The 24,346-nt window shown below is 33.6% G+C and overlaps 1 protein-coding gene across 1 annotated transcript; it reads right to left on the minus strand.

Annotated features, from left to right (window-relative positions):
• Positions 1 to 867: 867 nt before the first annotated feature.
• Positions 868 to 7,053, minus strand: LOC138702327 (glycine receptor subunit alpha-1-like). The gene is made up of 3 exons (XM_069829912.1): positions 6,864 to 7,053; positions 4,033 to 4,225; positions 868 to 1,152 (listed from the first exon to the last, which is right to left on the minus strand). The coding sequence occupies exons 1-3, from the start codon at positions 7,004 to 7,006 to the stop codon at positions 922 to 924; spliced, it is 567 nt and encodes a 188-aa protein (XP_069686013.1). The 5' UTR covers positions 7,007 to 7,053; the 3' UTR covers positions 868 to 921.
• Between the last annotated feature and the right edge of the window lie 17,293 nt (positions 7,054 to 24,346).

The following is a 24,346-nucleotide window of genomic DNA, read 5'->3' on the forward strand; positions in this document are numbered from 1 at the left end:
CATCTACGTCTCGGCCTCCCCGAAGGTCTTATTCCCTCCGGTCTCCCAACTAACACTCTATACGCATTTCTGGATTCGCCCATACGTGCTACATGCCCTGCCCATTTCAAACGTCTGGATTTAATGTTCCTAATTATGTCAGGTGAAGAATACAATGCGTGCAGTTCTGCGTTGTGTATCTTTCTCCATTCTCCTGTAACTTCATCCCTCTTAGCCCCAAATATTTTCCTAAGCACCTTATTCTCAAACATCCTTAACCTATGTTCCTCTCTCAGAGTGAGAGTCCAAGTTTCACGACCATACAGAACAACCGGTAATATAACTGTTTTATAAATTCTAACTTTCAGATTTATTATTATTATTATTATTATTATTATTATTTTTATTATTATTAGTATGTATAATAATATCTTCAGACTGTCAGTGTTCATTAGGTCCACTTGACAGGTCATAATTATAATAGGATGAACTCCTATTCAATATTGGGGGCCTTTCAGCCTCCTTTGGGGATAAGGAAATAATTTGTCCTGCAGCAGAAAATATTTAAATACAACAGCACCTACGTTGTTGTCTGCTAGAATTAAGTAAAACACGTGAACTCTGTTTGAACTGACCGGTAACGGCTACGGTTAACCGAGTAAACTCCGGTGCTCCGCTGCCAAGCACATAAACCGATAGAACCGGGTAACTCAACAGTTCTACTCTCTCCGTCCCCTGCTCTATTCGATATGTTATAAGAACTGATGAAATTTCTTCATTGTCTTAGTTGGTAATGTAGGAACATCTCGAGTTTTCCATGCCCTGTACATGCTCTCGTGCTTTTGTCCTTATTCCGTTACTGTACACTTCATATTATGCGCACCTGATCACACATTTTCTGTTTCTTCTCCTTTGAAATATAATACACGTTTTTTTACAGTTTTATGAACAGTCGTAGGAATCCTTCAACACTTCATTCCTTCTTTCAACATAGACAGTCCAGTACACTATGTTGTATATGATGAATAAGACAGGGAAACAAACTATCGATATCTTGTCCATGTAGCACCACTTGGAGTTGTAGTATACTCTGGAGCAGAAGAAATTCTTCAGTTTACGATGGAAAGGGTCCAGCCTTGATTTCGTCGATATTTGTGAGTTGACGCGAAGGCCCTGTAAAACAAGAATTTTGAAATTTGTTGAAAATTCCTATAATTGATACCTCTTTTATTAGTTCACAGGAAATAATTTAGTTTATACACTCTAATCTTAACACGACATAAAATTTAACAGGCTTCGTCCTTAGCAGCATTGAAATGATGATTATGATGATGATGATAATAATAATAATAATAATTACTTACTGGCTTTTAAGGAACCCGGAGGTTCATTGCCGCCCTCACATAAGCCCGCCATCGGTCCTTATCCTGAGCAACGTTAATCCAGTCTCTATCATCATATCCCACCTCCCTCAAATCCTCTTTAATATTATCTTCCCATCTACGTCTCGGTCTCCCCAAAGATCTTTTTCCCTCCGGTCTCCCAACTAACACTCTATATGCATTTCTCGATTCGCCCTTACGTGCTACATGCCCTGCCCATCTCAAAAACGTCTGGATTTAATGTTCCTAATTATGTCAGGTGAGGAATATAATGCGTGCAGTTCTGTGTTGTGTAACTTTCTCCATTCTCCTGTAACTTCATCCCTCTTATCCCCAAATATTTTCCTAAGAACCTTATTCTCGAACACACTTAACCTATGTACCTCTCTCAAAGTGAGAGTCCAAGTTTCACAACCATATAGAACAACCGGTAATATAACTGTTTTATAAATTCTAACTTCCAGATTTTTTGACAACAGACTGGATGATAAAAAAGCTTCTCAACCGAATAATAACAGGCATTCCCTGTATTTATTCTGTGTTTAATTTCCTCCCGAGTATCATATATATTTGTTACTGTTGCTCCCAGGTATTTGAATTTTTTCACCTCTTCGAAGGATAAATTTTTAAATTTTTATATTTCCATTTCGTACAATATTCTGGTCACGAGACATAATCATATACTTTGTCTTTTCGGGATTTACTTGCAAACCTATTTCTTTACTTACTTCAAGTAAAATTCCCGTATTTTCCCTAATCGTGTCTGGATTTTCTCCTAACATATTCACGTCATCCGCATAGACAAGCAGCTGATTAATAATAATAATAATAATAATAATAATAATAATAATAATAATAATAATAATAATAATAATAATAATAATAAACAAAAATAAGAATTTGAATAGTAATGAACTACATAAGTTTTATTATACTTCAAATAAGTTGTAATAAAATAGACTAGCAATTGCGAATGGACAATAGATACATAGGATGAACAGTAAGTACAGAAATGTCATTAGTTTCAGGGGGTTATTCTTTGAGATATTTAAAAAAGTTGAAGACAATTTTGCTCGTTTTTTCTTCCTTTCCAAGATAAAAATTGCTTTATATGAAATATTTTATAGCGTTAATTAGGACACCCATTGATTTAATTCCCAATAAGCTCAGTCAATTTAAGAGAGCAGTGTATAATGATAATAAATCATTGATAGAATTTTAGTTTCGTCCTTTAAATGTGCAGAAATTTGATCCGAACAAATGTAAGTTTTCGTTGTGCAAAGAAATTTTGCAATGTTACATCTGTTCGGATCAAATTTCTGCATATTTAAAGGATAACACTAAAATTCTTTCTATCATTTATTATCATACTACACTGGTCTATTAAAGTGGGTGAACATATTGGGAATTAAATGAATGACTTTCCCAAAACACGCTAGGAAATGTTTCATATAAAATAATTTTTATCTCGAAAAGGAAGGAAAGACGAACAAAATTGTATTAACATTTTTTTAAAATATCTCAAAGAATAACCCCCTGAAATTAATAACATTACTTACGGTTCATTTTGTCGTGTATTGAAAAGAGATGGAAAACGGAAAAAACGTTCTAATTGAAGTGCTGGTTCAATTCATCAAAAATGATGAGACATACTAGTAAACAACGTCCTAATTTACGTGCTAATTCAGTTAATCACAAGGTATGATAGAACCCTTATTATCGAAAGTTTGAAGCTTTGAATCGTAGCGGTATGTAAAATTTAATCTATAGAAATATGTATTGAACAATATAATATTATATGTTCAGTCAACATTCTGAATATTGGTTAGGACCTTATAAGTGACATCAATAATTCATCAATCATGAATCAACTAAGCTAGGGGATAATGAATTGGAGGTGGTCAGTTTTCCCCTAAATATTAAAAGTAATGGACTTAATCCTTACTAAATGAATGAATGACTGAATAAATAAATAAATAAATATAAAATAAATAAATAAATATAAAATAAATAAAAAAATAAAAATCATTTGCCATTACTACTGTTCGTCCGAGTGGTTATGTTACAACCCGGTTTCCCCCACCCGTTTCTGCTGGCCCCTCTGTAAAGGCTAGTGGCTGGGCTGTTAGGCTTTTTCTTGAAAACATTTGCAGTACGGAATTGGAAATTTACGTAATAATGTATAACCATTTAAAATAATTTAAAGAAAACAGCCTCGTTGAGTAACTGCCACGTGATCCCCCCCCCCCGTTTCCACGATTCTGCAACATAAACTCTCGGACGGACAGAAGATATCAGGATATGTAAAACTTAGAGACAGTGGAAAATTTTGACAATATATTCGGAATCTAGGCATGGTAGAAACTAAAAATAGCTGTTTTTCTATTTCAATAGGTAAAAATAGGTGAAATTTATTTTCCTTAGTATCGTTTTTCGTACGAGAATTATGCAGGAAATTTTCAGATCTGTAGCTACAAAGCTGTTCTCGTAACTACGAAGGGTAAGGTAAACGAGATTGATTATAATTTGTTCTCAGAAATTACATAATTGTCAATTGAGCTATTTATTACTCACAGGTTTAGCGGTTTTAAATCAGACTTTGCAGTGATATAAGAGGGTCTGTGTTGTTTTGAATACACTTAATCCTAAGTTAGTAAATATAATCTATTACCGCCGGGGATACTGCAGACGAATTCTCATTATTGCCTGGCCGGAAGAGTTTGGTAAACATCTCACAACTATCGGGGTCAATCATCTTGTAGAGAACGAAAAGGTACTCGAGGAGAGCGAGGAAGACGAACATGATGCAGCAGAGCAGCCACACGTCCACGGATTTAACGCCCAGCGCAGGAGGCGACGACGCTCTGCGAACATTAAAAATAGGAACTGGATGAAACACAGCAGGAACACATCACGGACTTCACGTCAAGAGCAGAAGGTGAAGAGTTCTGCAAACATTAACAATACGAACTGGATTAAATACAGCAGCCACACGTCCAAGGATTTCACGCCAAGACCAGGGGGTAACGATTTCTGCAAACATTAACCATACGAACTGGATTAAACACAGTAGCTACACGTCCAAGGATTTCACGCCAAGAACAGGAGGTAACGATTTCTGCAAACATTAACAATACGAACTGGATTAAACACAGTAGCTACACGTCCAAGGATTTCACACCAAGAACAGGAGGTAACGATTTCTGTAAACATTAACAATACGAACTGGATTAAACACAGTAGCTACACGTCCAAGGATTTCACGCCAAGAACAGGAGGTAACGATTTCTCCAAACATTAACAATACGAACTGGATTAAACACAGTAGCTACACGTCCAAGGACTTCACACCAAGAACAGGAGGTAACGATTTCTGCAAACATTAACAATACGAACTGGATTAAACACAGTAGCTACACGTCCAAGGATTTCACACCAAGAACAGGAGGTAACGATTTCTCCAAACATTAACAATACGAACTGGATTAAACACAGTAGCTACACGTCCAAGGATTTCACACCAAGAACAGGAGGTAACGATTTCTGCAAACATTAACAATACGAACTGGATTAAACACAGTAGCTACACGTCCAAGGATTTCACACCAAGAACAGGAGGTAACGATTTCTGCAAACATTAACAATACGAACTGGATTAAATACAATAGCTACACGTCCAAGGATTTCACACCAAGAACAGGAGGTAACGATTTCTGCAAACATTAACAATACGAACTGGATTAAACACAGTAGCTACACGTCCAAGGATTTCACACCAAGAACAGGAGGTAACGATTTCTGCAAACATTAACAATAATAATAATAATAATAATAATAATAATAATAATAATAAAAGTGCGCCTGATAAGGCATTTGAGATCTTGTTTAGATCAGTTCTTAGCATATTCATTTAGAGACTTATCGTTATTCTTGTGCTTTGTTAGATGGTATTTTTCACATTTTAAATTGCACAATTCACACACACAACTTTCACACGGTTCATGGTAACTTTTTGTCTTGCACAACTTATGGTGAAAACCATGTATCGCGAAGCGGGTTATTGCATGTCTTTGAGTCTGATTTTCTATAGTCCAGTTCCTGTCTACCATAGCACCTGTGGCGTAGAAATCGGGGTCTATCGTACGGCGTTTATCTTCTCTTCTCTGTAGGAGGTCTTTGTAGGGTTGTGTCGATTGCAGTAGTATTTGGAGTCTGATGTCTTCTACGTAGAAAGTTTCTCTGGTCATCTCGTACACTAGTCTTTAACAAATATTAACAATACGAACTGGATGAAACACAGCAGCAACACATCCAAGGATTCACGCCAAGAACAGGAGGTAACGATTAATGCAAATATTAACAATACGACAATACGAACTGGATGAAATACAGCAGCCACACATTCACAGATTTCACGCCTAGAGTATGAGGTGAAGAGTTCTGTAAATATTAACAATAAGAACTGGATGAAACACAGGAGCACACGTCCAACGATTTCACGTCAAGAGCAGAAGATCACGAGTCCTGCAAACATTAACAATATGAACTGGGTGAATCACATGAGTACAGGGTTACATCTTCAAAGAGCTCAGATGGGAGAATCACATTTCGAATATCTACTCTGAGGGATTCTACATAAGGAAAGGGCTGTAGCTCTGAAATGTTTCGGTTGCCAACATATAAAACATTTCTCTTCCTTCAAAGTTTGTTAAGGAATGTTAGAAACACTCGGTATATAGAGTTAAGGTAGGAAAGTAGCATCATTGGTTACCATCAGATATTATATCGTCACTTTAAGGGGGCCAGGAAAAGTTTTAACTAGAAACGTTCAATGCTAATGAATATCTTCTTTATTGATAGACGAAAATGTGAAAGAATAATGATTACCAAAGTTACTAGATACAATCATATTGAAGCATTGATAATAGATCATTTGAAGAAGAAGCGGAAGACTTAGAGTCTATATGCTATGCAGGAATATAATATCAATATTGATAGTGTAAAGGATATATGTTGGCTTTTGGGAATAAAAATTTTGTGAATTAACAGTAAACCTAGTTTTTTAGGTAGTGGAGCAGTCGAAACTATCAGCTGCCACACTGGTGGTCCGCATTCGAGTCCCGATTAGGCCTGGATTATTGTATTGAAAAATTCACAGCAACACTTGTTTGAATAAGAGAATCTACTAGATTATTTGTTAGCTTTCTTAAGATGCAAATACAAATCTTCAAACTCAATGAAAAAGATAGCTAAATTGAACACTTTGAAGTTTATTTTTCTCAAGAATTTACCCTGTTCGCATACTATGGCCCTACAGAACCATTTTAAAATTCACCCATATCCAGTGGCCAATCCTTTATTTACATGCATTTTTTGCTTGTTTTTTTTTTTGGTCTTTTATCTATTTCCCAAAGATTCCCATATATTAGTTAGCATGCTGTATTCCACTACTGAACGACGCACTGTCTAAGGTCTAAGATACTTCTAGCAACTTGTACTCACCTGACAGCCTCGAACATGGTTATCAGTGAGAGCAAGTTGGTGACTAGGAGCACCATTCTTCCTGGCACCATGTCCGGTTTCACGAGAAAGCTGCCCCACGAAATGACGACGAATAAGATGGTCGGAATGTAGGTCTCCAACATGTGTGCTTTGAGTTCTCTCTTCAGTATCAGCCATACCCTGGCAGTGGACACGTTACCTGAAGCAGACGACTTAATTTAAAAGTTTTAAGGAAATATCATTCACTCTCTTCCTTTTGAAATTCTCAGTTTTTGTTAAAATAAAGAAATTAGAAAGTTAGTACACTTTTTAAAACGATTAAAGTTTTGTAGAACATAATCTTTATATTTAAAATAATGTTATCATTTAATTAACAGAAAAATTGTATCTTATGTCACTTTTTTTTGGTTTGGTTTCCTTGGAAACGTTTTCTTCTAAATTAATGTGACATAGGCTATTAAAGGTATTTAAGTTATTCTGATGCTGGTGGTTCTTATTATGTTGTTATGAATATACAGGATGTCCGGGCTAAGGATATACACTTGTAAAAGCGTATAATACGACAATTGTACATTATAATATTGTATTATAGATAGATAGATAGATAGATAGATAGATAGATAGATAGATAGATAGATAGATAGATAGATAGATAGATAGATAGATAGATAGATAGATAGATAGATAGATAGATAGATAGATAGATAGATAGATAGATAGATAGATAGATAGATAGATAGATAGATAGATAGATAGATAGATAGATAGATAGATAGATAGATAGATAGATAGATAGATAGATAGATAGATAGATAGATAGATAGATAGATAGACAGACAGACAGACAGACAGACAGACAGACAGACAGACAGACAGACAGACAGACAGACAGACAGACAGACAGACAGACAGACAGACAGACAGACAGACAGACAGACAGACAGACAGACAGACAGACAGACAGACAGACAGACAGACAGACAGACAGACAGACAGACAGACAGACAGACAGACAGACAGACAGACAGACAGACAGACAGACAGACAGACAGACAGACAGACAGACAGACAGACAGACAGACAGACAAGTGCATTTATTGATGCATAATAAATTATACAAACTCATGTACACAATATCCTTCTCACGAGCCTATACGGCCATTCGTGCTATAACTATGCACAGTTTGAATCTTCAAAACGAAAATAATACCTACTAATAATAAAATAGTAAAACAACAGTTATTATTATTACTATCGTTATCATTAATTATCACAATTACAACTAATCTAACTTCAAACCAAATTTCACAAAATAATAAAAATAAAATAAATGCGAGATATGAAAAGAGAAATAATAATAATAATAATAATAATAATAATAATAATAATAATAATAATAATCCAACAAATAAATATAAAGGTAATACATAAAAAAACATACACACGCAATAAAATACAAATAGAAAAAAAAGATACAATAAATACAAAAAGATCATTATCCCCTAATTACCTCATTCGCTCAGTGTTAACACTACTCATTACAACACTAATAAATAACTCTTTCCCTTATTTCCTCGGCCCCCGCCCCCTCGGCCAGTTCCACCCTCAACTGTCGAACTTTTGCCATAAATTTTCCCACACTCTCACAAAATTTAGCGTTATTTATTATATCGTATGTCGCCAAGTGCCCCCTGCTAGATGTAATGAAGGACTCTGGCAGGAATCGTTTCCTCAGAGCTTCTGTGGCTCTACACTCCGATAAAATATGCTGTGATGTCTCGCCTCTACCGCAAAGAGGACATATTCTCGCACCCTCTTCGTTGACGATTTTAAGTGCCCTCCAGGCTCCTAGACGAAACCAGATTAAACCCAGTCTACCTTCTCTGCTTCCTCCATAGAGATATAATTCGGTCCCCCCCAATTTGTTTTGGTCATCGATTGGATCTCCAGAGCAACCTTATTCCTACATTCCCCTTCTGTTATTTGCCTGTCTATATCCTTCAGGCGTTTCTTGACTTTCCGCCAGACATAATACCAGACAGAAAAAAATAATAAATAAAGACTAAAAGAGGAAAGAAAAATAAAGGAAACCCTAGACAATGAGGATTCCATTTGAAACAGAAGAAATGTTTGTTGAGTATGAAGTTGATTATGTTCCAATACTAACTTTTAGGTTATCAAAATCCGGGTCCTGATTATTATTATTATTATTATTATTATTATTATTATTATTATTATTATTATTATTATCATTATTATTATTTAGAATGCATGAGTTTAATATCAGTTGTAATTTCATCACATTCAGAAAAGGAAGATTTAATTTGATGTCGCATTAAAGAAAAGCGCCTTTCCCAGTCATATCTTTTAGGAAAATGTTGAATGTTGCTGCTCAAGAAGAATTTAGTGCAGTCGCTCTTGATGCCTCATTTTGATTACTGTGACACTCTCTACACTGACCTTAACATGAGACTGACAGACAGACTACAGCGTGTTCATAATGCACGTGTTCAATTTATTTGTAATGTCAGTAGATCTGACCCTATCACACGTTCACTAAATGTGCTGTCCTGGGTCCGTCTCACAGAGCGAAGAACTATTCACTCTCTCACATTACTCTTCAATATTCTTGAAACCTCTAACCCTAGCTACTTAGCTTCTCGTTTTCAATATTTGTCCTCATATCACGAAATAGATACTCGCTCACAACACCATATCACACTCTCCATTCCTAAACACAGAACATCCTTCTACTCTTCATATTTCACCGTCTGTGCAGCTCATCTCTGAAAATCTCTACCACAACATGTCAGAGACTGTCGGACATTGTCTAGTTTAAAAAATAAATTAAAATTGCACTTTTTCAATTCAGATTTCTTTCAGTTATAAGCCTTTTTCTCTGCTATAGATTTGTAAAAATATAGACTAATGGTCTTACTAATAAAAACTCTATATACAGACGTTTAACTGTCTTATACTTATACAATGAGTAGCTCGTTTATAAGTCGTGTGTAAATTCCTTACTAATAATCACTACATACGTCGTGTATAACAGTATAACTGTTACACAGCTACGTCATAGTTTCGTCATTACTTCGTTACGAAAGATAATAGAATATCTGAGATTCTCTATTGCATCCGGTAGAGCGCTCTAGTGTGGCGTGTTAAGTATCGATAGTACAACTGGCTCTAATCGATTACCATACTATATTTTGGTCAAAGAGTACAAGCTACAGTAATATTATTCTAATTATTCTGTGCTCTTTGGTTTGTTCTTCTTTTGTTACTAGGCAACCATCATCATAAAATGACAGTCGATTCGAACAGCTGTTAGAGGGGCGGCCATTTTTTCTCTATATACAACGCTTAAACAAGGGGTTTCGTATATATAACTACTGAAAAGCAATTCCCATGTATAATTACAGGCTGTTTATACGTCCATCGCTTCTGCATGGTTTATTAGTAACGTTTTCTGTCTCAACTCTGCATAAGTCTAGTATAAAAAGTATACACGGTTTATTAGTAAGACTGTATATATTTCTTTCCTTCCTTTTCCCTTTGTTTTCTCTTTATCAGCCGATGAATTTATTATCATAGCCTTTTTATTGTGATATTCTTTAATTTTCGTATTTCTTTTCTTTTTTATTATTATTTTATTACATTTCATTTTGTTATATTCTTACTTACGTTTTCCATATTAACCATTTGTATTAAATGAGTTGCTTTCACTATAGTCCAATACATTTTACTTTCTTTTTTTCTCTTATGGTATTATTTTCATGTTGTTTAGTGTCAAGTTTATTGTGCCATTATTATTATTATTATTATTATTATTATTATTATTATTATTATTATTATGCTAGGAATAATAGGTCAATAACTTATTCTTTTTCCACGCCCGATTATCTTTTAATGCTATACAATACATTGGTGCGATCGAAACTCGAATATGCATCTGTAGTTTGGAACTCGATTACAACTACGGACTAGGCTAAATTAGAAAATATACAAAGAAAATTTATATCCTTATGTTCATTCAGATTTCTGCCCATTAATTCCGGGTATAGTTATGAGAGAAAATGTGAATATTTTAATTGTCAAAATCTATATGCTAGACGCCATGAGCTAGATTATCTGTTCTTTTGTAAAGTCCTGAAAGGTGATATATCCTGTGACTCTTTCTTAAACAATATTACCTTACGTATTCCAACAAAAGATATGAGAGCCCACAAACTTTTCTATATTAGAAATTCGAAATTTCTTTCATCAGTCTCCAGATGCATTAAAAATGCCAACATGCATGGCTGCGAATTCGATCCCTTCAATGTATAGACTTTGTTTGCTCTTGGCAACGATTTATCATTTATGTATTATTTTAGGCATTATACTCAATTAACATTGTCTCATAGTATTCTTAGTTACCATTCATCGTCATTATTGTAATTAATTGTAATTATATTTTTGTGTAATAATTATTTTTGTTTTATGTTTTTTGTTATATTTGTGCTGAACTGTAATTGGCCACTGGCTGTTGTACAGCACATTAAAGAAATAAAATAAATAAATAAAATAAAATAAATAAAATAAATTATTATTATTATTATTTTATTTTTTTTTGTAATATATTACTATTCTGTTCTTTAACTTTTTGTTAAATTTTCACTGCTTGTGACGTGGTAGAGTGTAAGAGAAGGCCCTATGGCCTTAACTCTGCCAGTATAAATAAAGAATATACAAAGAATACAAACTCAGAACAGAGTGCGATTATGGTATCAGAATAGAAGCGTACCCCACACATAATGTGTGACGAAGGATTGGTTGCACACGTAGAGCTTGGCGGTGTGGGTGGCCAGCTGGACATGCTCGCTCTTGTACTTGGCGAAGAAGGCCGCAGGCTGACCCTTCACGTACCACCAGACAATCCGGACTTCGTTTGCTGTTTTCAGGGCTGCAAATAATTAATATGAGGGTTACTATATTACCTTAAAGAAATACAGGACGACACATGGTTAAAAATGTAAGTTTTCTTTTCTCAATCGTATTATCAGGGACTGGAATGCTTTACCTGCAGACTTACTAAAGGCTTTACCAACAACCAAAAATGCATTTAAAAATAGGCTTAAGGACCTTACTAATAGACGGTAATTATACACAGTATTTAAAGGGTGTAAATGATATGTTGTTATTGAAGTGTTGTATCAGTGAAGAATTATGTTGTGTCAGTGAAGTGTGTTGTATCAGTGAAGAATTATGTTGTGTCAGTGAAGTGTGTTGTGTAAGTGAAACGTGTTCCTGTCAGTGAAGCTTTATAGTTTACAGTGGCAGTGCAAAGTATTTGAACAGTGAAATGTTTTTGAAGTGTTAGCGAAATTAGGATAGTATCAGTGAAATGTGTCGGAGTTCCAGTGCAGTGAATGAGTTGACAGCGAAATGATGAACATATCATACTCGTGGGTTTTAGTTCGAACTTAGGTTCAAGATACAAATTATATTTACTTTAAATGTTATTTTAAGTGATCGTGCTTAATTTAATTTAGGATGTTCCTTGTTATTATTATTATTATTATTATTATTATTATCATTGTTATTATTATTATAAATTATTGTTACTATTAATTATTAGTATTATTATTAATTGTGTTTATTATTGTCATTATTGAGTGTAATTAGTTATCACTGCCACCGGGTATATACCCATTGCAGTGTGAATAAATACATACATACATTACATGAAAATGTAGGACATTATAGGATTCACTCACTCACTCACTCACTGACTCACTCACTCACTCACCCACTCACAGTATTCTGCCCAAGGGCAGGTTTTCCACTGCAAACCCAACATTCTCCAATCTTTCCTATTTTCTGACTTTCTCTTTGTCTCCGCATATGATCCATATATCTTAATGTCATATATCACATGATATCTTTTTCTAACCCGACCTCTTCTCCCTTTCACCATTTCTTCCAGTGCATCCTTCAGTAGGCAGTTTCTTCTCAGCCAGTGACCCAACCAATTCCTTTTCCTCTTCCTGATCACTTTCAGCATTATTCTTTCTTCACCCACTCATTCCAACACAGCTTCATTTCTTATTCTGTCTATCCATTTCACACGTTCCATTCTTCTCCACATCCACATTTCAAATGCTTCTGTTCGCTTCTCTTCACTTCGTTGTAATGCCCATGTTTCTTCCCCATACAATGCCACACTCCACACAAAGTACTTCAATAGTATCTTCATTAGTTGTTTTTCCAGAGGTCCGCAGAAGATACTCCTTTTTCTATTAAAAGTTTATTTGGTCTTTGCTATCCTCCTTTTGACTTCCTGGCAGCACCTCATGTCCTCATGGGCCCCGTCGCTAAACAAGATATTTCGGCTACCAGAGATTACACGGTGAAATTTATGACCATTTGGCTTTAGTTCTTGAATTGAAACAATTTTGTAAGGGTGTAACGTCAAGTCCAGATTTAAAATGCTCCAAGTTGAGGTCGATGAAAAACCCAATTCTTTTGCCTCTCTCGAACGGCGAATATGTTTTCATAGGAGCATTTCCGTCGTTCACGTACAGGCGTTGTTAGATTTGCGACAGAACCAATTGCCTCAAATTGTACGATCAAACGTTGAATTGTTCTCTCGCAGGGACGATTACGCACACCGTACACTTCACGTAAAACACGGAATGCTTGGCGAATGGATGATCCATTTTGATAACACATTTTATGCTCGACCATGCCGAAAAGTAGTAATTATACACCTGGTAGTAGCCCTTTAATGCACCTCATTAAAGTACACCTATTCATTATAGTTCAGTTGTTCAGCCAATGAGAAATCACCATTGTAGCATTATAAAAGCGCAAGTATCGATTATTCTCGGATATGCACTCGAAAGACAACTGGCGAAAAGTCACGGAGGCTGGAAATCCAATACTGTCGCAGAAGGTTATGTTCTGTTACTATAATAATTAGCGTTAATTGTAAATAATATTCAAATAAATTAAATTTGTCATCTCGTTTTTCAATTCTAAATCAATTTCCAGGTTATATCAAGACTAATCTTCATGTTATTCTCTAGATTATATCAAGATCAATGACATTCGTTCCTCGAAAAAAAATCAATACTTTCGCGTCTGCGCACATCTCACAATTTAGAAGGTCAGTTCCGCTCGTCACTTACATAACCATAACATGAATACTTATGAGTAATTTCAATTTAGAAATATGGTCGAGCATAAAAAATCGTATGAAACTTGCCTATAATAGTAATTAAGACGCTCGTATGAAAATTATGAAACTCGCTTGCGCTCGTTTCATAAACAAACATACTCGAGTCTTAATTACTACCATTATAAGCTCGTTGCATAATATAGTATTAACGATTTCTACGCGTTGTGGAATGGTGTGACGTTTCATGATTATTTGTCAACAACAACTGTAACCATGGGAAAAATATGACTGCTATAGCTTCATAAACACGGCAGCTGTTACATGCTAAAAGTAGGATCCGATGCTATTGTTCTTTTGTGCACGAAAAACTTACTTACTGGCTTTTAAGGAATCTGCAGGTTCATTGCCGCCCCGACATAAGCCCGCCATCGGTCCCTATCCTGAGCAAGATTAATCTAGTCTCTATCATCATATCCCACCTCCCTCAAATCCATTTTAATATTATCTTCCCATCTACGTCTCGGCCTCCCCAAAGGTCTTTTTCCCTCCGGCCTCCAAACTAACACTCTATATGCATTTCTGGATTCGCCCATACGTGCTACATGCTCTGCCCATCTCAAACGTCTGGATTTAATGTTCCTAATTATGTCAGGTGAAGAATACAATGCGTGCAGTTCTGTGTTGTGTATTTTCCTAAGCACCTCATTTTCAAACACCCTTAATCTCTGTTCCTCTCTCAAAGTAAGAGTCAAAGTTTCAGATCCATAAAGAACAACCGGTAGTATAACTGTTTTATAAATTCTAACTTTCAGATTTTTTGACAGCAGACTGGATGAAAAAAGCTTCTCAGCCGAATAATAACAGGCATTTCCCGTATAAAAAACTATAAAGGTATAATTTAAAACTGATAAGAATGCAATAGTCCAAAAACTATGGCCGAATGGATAGCCCAGGAAGGATGTAGAACGCGTATCTCTGCTAAAATCTTAAAATAGATTGGTTGTATCATCACAATATTTCCTATCCTATATTTCGCTTAATGGGAAAGTAAGAAAAGGATGAGAAAGAATAATTGATAAATAATGATAATAAGTCTTGAAGCAAAGGGGAAGATAGTGAGAAATGAAGAAGAAGGAGAATAAATCATGAGAAGTGAGAAACAAAATCGGAAGGATTTAGAAAGGAAGGAATGAAAATAAAACTGTAGTGAAGAAAGAATGAAATGTGAGAGTAGAAAGGGAAATACGGTGAGTTTGAAAAAGGAAATGAAAGGAAAAGGGATTACAAGATAAAAGGAAGGAAAAATTGAAATTAAAAAGTTGAGAAATAAAGAAGTGTACGTTTACTTAGTCTATAATTGCTGCATAACAATTAATAATACATTTTGTACAGGTTTAATGTCCAGCAATAAGTCCATTGCTTTATCTATTTGTACAATCAAGCAATGCCCATCCGTTTGTAGAGTCATTAGTCATTACATTCTGTTCCATGTCAACAGTTTTCCTAAAAATAAAAATGCAGAAACGAAGGGATAATTTAATGCCGAGCGCAATCATACATTTATTTTCGTTGTAATGAAACATGAAAAGAACAAAAACTTGTTACAATTACTGATATTTTGCCCTTTTCCTGTCTCACGCATCTCATATGGTATATTATGTCGTAGAAAATGTATAACAAATTTATACTAATGTAAGTACAAGGTGGAGCAAAATGTATGGTACAAAAAGAACAATGAATCTATTATAGAAGAATGTTTGCATACCTAGAAATGCAATTTATTTGCAAACAATGCACACATTTTGCCATTAACTTTAATGCCAACATGATTATTTTTTAAAATTATATCCCACACATTTCACGGTCAGGGATGGTAACAGTTAAGGCTGGTTCACAATGAATCGGGAACGGAAACGACAACGAAAACCAGGACGGAAAAATTGTTAAAATAAGTGTATTTAAATGTGAGCAATCAGAATTAACTACTGTGAATGCTTACATTTAAATACATTTATTATAACTATTTGCGTTCTCGTTCTAGTTGTCGCTTCCGTTTCCGATTTATTGTGAACCAGCCTTTACTCTACAGGAATGGACAAAATGTGTGCTTACTTCATTTCCCATTGTTAAATTTAACATATTGAAGGTAGTGGAATAGCGTATGGATTCGTAACAAGGTATTTTATTATGGTGATGTGTTGTTAGCCCTTCGCCCAACCCCCAAGCTTATCAGTTGTCCTCGACTGCTTATTCAATATATTCCCAGCTACTCTCCATATTGTACGAAATGGAAATATAAAAATTGGAGATTTATCCTTCGAAGAGGTGGAAAAATTCAAATATCTTTGAGCAACAGTAACAAATATAAATGACACTCGGGAGGAAATTAAACGCAGAATAAATGTAGGAAATGTCTGTTATTATTCGGTTGAGAAGCTTTTGTCATCTAGTCTTCTGTCAAAAAAATCTGAAAGTTAGAATTTATAAAACAGTTATATTACCGGTTGTTCTGTATGGTTGTGAAACTTGGACTCTTACTTTGAGAGAGGAACAGAGATTAAGAATGTTTGAGAATAAGGTTCTTAGGAAAATATTTGGGGCTAAGAGGGATGAAGTTACAGGAAAATGGAGAAAGTTACACAACACAGAACTGCATGCATTATATTATTCACCTGCCATAATTAGGAACATTAAATCCAGACGTTTGAGATGGGCAGGACATGTAGCACGTATGAGCGCACGTATGAGCGAATTCAGAAAAAGCATATAAAGTGTTAGTTGGAAGACCGGAGGGAAAAAGATCTTTGGGGAGGCCGAGACGTAGATGGGAGAATAATATTAAAATGGATTTGAGAGTGATAGGATATGTTGATAGAGACTGGATTAATCTTGCACAGGATAGGGACTGATGGTGGGCTTATATGAAAGCGGCAATGAACCTGCGGGTTCCTTAAAAGTCATTTGCAAGTAAGTAAATGGAATTGTGTAGTATTTCATTTTGAATCTTGCGTACAGCACTTTTAACACTTGAATATAATTAATTGATGAACTAGTGGACTTACTCGTGTTAAATCAATTTCAGTACACACATACTATTCGACTCCACACTTCAACACCTTCCAACAATAAAACACACCCTTCTAACAGGCAGAGAAGTTCGAGATAACGCCGCGATCTAGTAGGCTCTGATGATGGTGCGTGAAGCACTGAAACAGCTGTAAGCCGGACAAATATTATATATTTAACACGAGTAAGTCCACTAGTTAATCAATTAAGTGTAGTATTTTTTTCAGAAAAGATTTTTTCTACACACTATAAGATATTAAGTAAAATTCTTCTTCAAGGTAAAGTACTATAAAATTTATGTAGCCTACATAACATGTAAACATTTATTCCTGTTGCAAATTTTGAAACGAAGCATTGGTAATATATCGTAGAACAATGTAGGTTAAACTCATTCGAAGTATTTTAGCGTAAAAGTGCACTAAGGGCGTAAGTGTAGTATTTTTTTTTCGGAAAAGATTTTTTCTACAAACTATAAGATATTAAGTAAAATTCTTCTTCAAGGTAAAGTACTATAAAATTTATGTAGCCTACATAACATGTAAACATTTATTCCTGTTGCAAATTTTGAAACGAAGCATTGGTAATATATCGTAGAACAATGTAGGTTAAACTCATTCGAAGTATTTTAGCGTAAAAGTGCACTAAGGGCGTAAGTGTAGTATTTTTTTTTCGGAAAAGATTTTTTCTACACACTATAAGATATTAAGTAAAATTCTTCTTCAAGGTAAAGTACTATAAAATTTATGTAGCCTACATAACATGTAAACATTTATTCCTGTTGCAAATTTTGAAACGAAGCATTGGTAATATATCGTAGAACAATGTAGGTTAAACTCATTCGAAGTATTTTAGCGTAAAAGTGCACTAAGGGCGTAAGTGTAGTATTTTTTTTTCGGAAAAGATTTTTTCTACACACTATAAGATATTAAGTAAAATTCTTCTTCAAGGTAAAGTACTATAAAATTTATGTAGCCTACATAACATGTAAACATTTATTCCAGTTGTAAATTTTGAAACGAAACATTGGTAATATATCATAGAACAATGTAGGTTAAACTCATTCGAAGTATTTTAGCGTAAAAGTGCACTAAGGGCATATATATTGGTACTACAGTTCAGTTCGTGAACTAGAACGAGCTACATGTAATTTCTTTTTATTCTGTAAATATTTGCCTAGTTTCGAAATAGTCACATGTTGGGCACCTCGGTATCCAAGCAAACAATAGCGGACAATAAAACAATAAATATTTGTGCCCCTTTGTTTATTATTCTGCATAAATCGATCCTCGTGGATTGTATCATAACATTCATAAGCTGCACAGGGGTGAGCAAAAGGGTCGTCAATTCGGCGACTTGTTGGGCCGCTATTGATTTTGTATGTTCATACATTTATCACAAAATATATAGGCTAGTACCTGCTGTGAAAATATCATTTGGACAGAAAAAACTCCTCACCGTTGAGTTTAAATGTTAAGGCCAACCTTGCCAATCAGTAAGAAGAGGGACTGTAACTGTGTGTGATCTTTTTATGTCTGAGATGTCCAAGTTATCTGAATTTCGCTTTTATTCAACTCACAGTTGACAGATAAGTAGGTGGCTGACTTGGATGAGTTTCGTTAAAAAGTGTGCATACCTCTTGTTGTGTGTTTCTTCTATTACCAAATCCTACCTTCTTCAACGATAAAATTGTTACCATAGTAACCATAATCATTGCGCTTCTGTACAAAAACAAATGAAATATGACATAAAAATATGCTCTTTCAGACGATATTAAAACAACTATTTTGACGTGTCTCAGCTTTTTGTCCAAAATTTCCTCATTCAATTTTAATTGCAAATATGCGTTACTTTTCAAATACCATTCAGTATGTATATAAAGAGTGAACCGTAAGTAATGTTATTCATTTCAGGGAGTTATTCTTTGAGATACTTCAAACAAAAAAAAATACAGTTTTGCTCGCCTTTCCTTCCTTTTCGAGATAAAAATTGTTTTATATGAAACATTTCATAACGTGTTTTGGGAAAGCCATTGATTTAATTCCCAATATGCTCTGTCAAGTTAAGAGAGCAGTGTATTATGATAATAAATGATTGAAAGAATTTTAGTTTTGTCCTTTAAATGTGCAGAAATTTGATCCGAACAAAAGTAATATTTTAAAATTATTTTCAGAATGAAAATTAGATTTGTTCAGGCAAATTTATGCACATTTGAAGGACAAAACTAAAATTCTTTCAATCATTTGCTATCTGTTAAAATGACTGAACACATTGGGAATAAATTGATAGTTTTTCCAAAATACACAATGAAATATTTTACATAAAACAATTTTTGTCTCGGAAAGAAAGCAAAAACGAGCAAAATTTTATTAAACGTTTTGTTTGAACTATCTCAAAGAATAACCTTTTCAAATTTACGATATTGCTAACGGTTCACTCTCTAAATAAATATATAAATAAATAAACAAATAAACAAATAAATAAATAAATAAATAAGTAAATAAATAAATAAATAAGTAAATAAATAAAAATAAGTAAATAAATAAATAAATAAAAATAAGTAAATAAATAAATAAATAAATAAAAATAAATAAGTAAATAATTAAATAAATAAAAATAAATAAGTAAATAAATAAATAAGTAAATAAATAAATAAAAATAAGTAATTAATTAAATAAATAAAAATAAATAAATAAAAACAAATAAGTAAATAAATAAACAAATAAAATAAATAAGTAAAACAAATAAACCAAAGAACAAACGAATAAATAATAAAAAGACAAATAAATAAATAAAATAAATAAACAAATGAATGAACGAATAAATAAATAAAAATAAATAAATAAAATAAGTAAATAAATAAATAAATAAATAAATAAATAAACCAAAGAACAAACGAATAAATAAATAAATAAGTAAATAAATAAATAAATAAATAAATAAGTTAATAAATAAATAAAAATAAGTAAACAATTAAATAAATAAAAATAAATAAATAAAAATAAATAAGTAAATAAATAAACAAATAAAATAAATAAGTAAAACAAATAAACCAAAGAACAAACGAATAAATAATAAAAAGACAAATAAATAAAATAAATAAATGTATAAACGAATAAATAAATAAAAATAAATAAATAAAATAAGTAAATAAATAACTAAAGAAACCAAAGAACAAACGAATAAATAAATAAATACATAAGTAAATAAATAAACAAATATATATATATGCTTACATATAGAAACACACACATTTTGTTCCTTATGTACAATTTAGTTCCATATGTTATCAGATATATTCCTGGCACGTTACATAATCTCATTCTTGCATTATACAGTCATATCCGTTTGGGTATGGATAATATTAATTTATTATTATAAAGCTATTATGATAGTAGGAAAAATTTCTTGCTGGTTATATTATGATTAAAAGATGGGAGTTTCCATATATGACAATCAACAATGCATAATCTGAAAGGACAAATGAAAATCGTAGATGATTAAAATGGCTACTACAAATCAACAGCGAGCACAATGTGTTCTTTGGTATGCTACATTTGAGAGTGATAAAAGAGTTCAAAAGAAATTTTGACGTGAGCCTGGTGTGCGTAATATACCTAAATATGATTCCATAATGTTGTGGTATCGAACATTTGTAGAAACAGGTTCTGTGTTAAAAAAAAAAAAAAAAAAAAAAAAAAAACATGCAGGCGAAACCTAGTACGAGAAGCAGCTATCTCTTGGCTTAGTCCCCAAACTCCCCAGATCTAACCCATCCTGATTTCTTCGAGTGGGGTTTTGTTAAAGACATTGTCTATTCACAGAAACCCAGCAACATTGATGATCTGAGAGTAAAAATTACTCAAGCTTTTCAAAAAATCACCCCTCTTATGTCACAACGGACATGGGCTGAATTGCATCACCGTTATGAGTTGTGCAGGGTGCGCAATGGGGGTCATGTTGAGCTCTGAGGTATCTCCCATTTTCAGAGTTCGCACTGAATTCCACTACAATTTTCTTCCATGTAGTTCGTTTATTTTCTATAATATGGTTAAATTTTAGCACCAGTTCTCGGTGGTCGTCTCTCCTGGTCGCTAAATTATTTTTTTTCTGGTATTTTTTCAAATAATTTCTTGACGAATAAACTAATCCCTCAAGCAAAAAATTATAAAGGAACTAGCCGTACCCGTGCGCTCCGCTGCACCCGTTAGAAATAAATATAAAGTAATTATATAATTAAAATAGGACATTTGATCCAGGGAACATTCGTGTTTGATAGAAGGATAAATCGTTTAATATGTTACTTAATTTAAATTGTATTAAAAAAATTAAAATGCGATCATTTTGGTCCGGAGACCACTCATTTGGTCATAAAAATTATTTTAGGAAATACAGGAAACGAATGCCTATCAAGTTTTCTATGCATAAGAAGCTATTTTAATCTTACCTGTCCTCGATTCACTCACAAGTTACTGTAATAACATTATAGCATTATGTCCATCTAGAGAAACTACACCTTCCAATGGTGAATTAATAATTAATTATACAAATCGGTTAATTTAGCTTCCGATATTACTTCATACAAACACAGAAAGATTCTCTGTAAGGTATGTTTCATAGCTTTCGATTGTGGTTGTTCAAGGCGCCTTATAGACGAAGTCATTTGTTTTTTATTTCATTACACCCCCTTAGATGGCGTTGTTATTGTAATTTTGAAACTCATTTATCTCATTAAATATCAGTCCTATCAAACTTTTGCATGGAATAAAACTTATCGGAAATTATTTTTAAAGAAAGTTTTGTTATGTAAAATTTTTTTCGAAAATTAATAATAAGGGAGATATTCCGATTTATTTAATTCAAGCGCCCTTATAACCCCCCACTTAAATAAAATATTTTGAATGCCATATAGCCTAAATTCTAAGTTACAAAGAAACTTAATTTATATTCCAATGTTGTGTTGTATGCACAAAGTTTCAACAAATAACGTTCAGTAATAAATGTTTTACGGTGTTTTTATTTTATCCATACCCAAACGGATCACCCTGTACATTACATTCGATTTCAATTATTTCGCTCTTGCAGCCACATACACGCTAACACATGTCCGAACGCACGCACAGAATTGAAAATTCATAAAAACGAAAGTTTTTGGTATAACATGAACTTACGTGATGCAATGTCCAGCGCACACTGCTGAACGTCCAGAGGATACAGCTCGAACCTGAACGGACACCGTATGGTCAGCCTGGCTCTGAAATGAAAAGATTAGTGTCGACATACTTCTGTTATGTTAACATTCACTAAAAACGAATTGGAAAATATTGCACTGAAATCATAATTTGAGATTCATGTACAATATGAAGTAATAATAATAATAATAATAATAATAATAATAATAATAATAATAATAATAATAATAATAATGTTTTATTTTCGCTGGCAGAGTTAAGGCCATAAGGCCTTCTCTTCCACTCAACCAGCCTTAATCAATACAATACATATTTAAATTACAAACTACACTTAAAAGGTTCTCGAGCAATATTCTTCAATTTTAACGGCTAGTAGACTACATATTTATTTAAATTTAGATAAACCTATAAGGTAAAGTAGTAACTTAATTTATGAGCTAATTTAATTCAATCAATTATAATTAATTTAATATTTGGGATAGCTAGTAAAATGATGAAAATTAATATAATATAAGCTTACTACAACTATGTTACAGGGAGGATATATATATATATATATATATCAATCTAAAATATATTTTTATAATGAGAATATTAATGTAATTGCCATTAGAGGTTTTGTAAATCTATTTAGAGAAATCAATGATGATAATAAGAATGGACAGATGTTAGTTTCATTATAAGTAACAAATATTAATCAGCAATTAATCTGTTAAGTAAGAATTTATGCAATTTTGACCTAAATGAAGTTATTGTCCAACAACCCCTTACATCACTCGGAAGCGAGTTCCAAGTATGTACAGAAGAATATTCTGTATGGTTGTGAAGCTTGGACTCTCACTTTGAGAGAAGAACAGAGATTAAGGGTGTTTGAGAATAAGTTCCTTAGGAAAATATTTGGAGCTAAGAGGGATGAAGTTACAGGAGAATGGAGAAAGTTACACAACACAGAACTTCACGCATTGTATTCTTCACCTGACATAATTAGGAACATTAAATCCAGACGTTTGAGATGGGCAGGGCATGTAGCACGTATGGGCGAATCCAGAAATGCATGTACTGTAGAGTGTTAGTTGGGAGACCGGAGGGAAAAAGACCTTTGTGGAGTCCGAGACGTAGATGGGAGGATAATATAAAATGTATTTGAGGGAGGTGGGATATGATGGTAGAGACTGGATTAATCTTGCACACGATAGGGACTTATGGCGGGCTTATGGGAGGGCGGCAATGAACCTTCGGGTTCCATAAATGCCATTTTTAAGTAAGTAAATAATATCAGCTTTGTCTCTTTGGCTGTATCAGAGAGATCTTCAGTGGTACAGTTCGAACATTGTTCTTTTTGCCTATTTATTCCTGTGTAAAAAACCTAGGGAACTTAATCCAAAATCCATATTAGCCATTTAAAAGTGCCTGTCCAAATGTTATAGTGCCAGTACATGGCAAGTTTAGGGATAATAGAAGTTCAACGTGGACGAGAAATGGCTTACATATTTTGCCTAGAGCCCTCCATAAGAAAAAGGACTCTATTACGTGCCTTTAAGATCCATCACCATCGGTCGGATTTGAACCCACGAATCTCAATGATAATTGCACGAGAAAGTCTGCAATTAAGGCAGATTGGTGACTTGTAAGTCCATCAGTGTCTACTACAAACTATATCAATAATGACTAAGATATAGAAAACAGAATGTTTATATTATTTTGATTTACAGATAAACACGTGTTCCAACAGCTGACAATGGCTATTCAAGCACAATATTACAATTTTATTTGAAAGCTGCTTTTGTACTTCCAATTCATATTGGCAGCTGTTTCTTTGTATTCAACACTCCTTTTATAATAACTACCCATGTACGGATTTTCAAGAGGAGTTTTCACTTGACGATAAAGAAGGTTCTTTTGTGAATGTTAGCAGAACAAGACAAAGGAACGAATTCTTGGACTTACAAATGAGTGTAACCCTTCAATAATAAGGGATTGCTTATAGTAAACAATAATTTATACTCGTACTAGTTTATAATTATTATTTTGTAAACAACACTTTAAGAACAAATGAAATTATA

The sequence above is a fragment of the Periplaneta americana genome, chromosome 6 (genome assembly GCF_040183065.1).
Source record: "Periplaneta americana isolate PAMFEO1 chromosome 6, P.americana_PAMFEO1_priV1, whole genome shotgun sequence".
Classification (NCBI taxonomy): Eukaryota; Metazoa; Arthropoda; class Insecta; order Blattodea; family Blattidae; genus Periplaneta; species Periplaneta americana.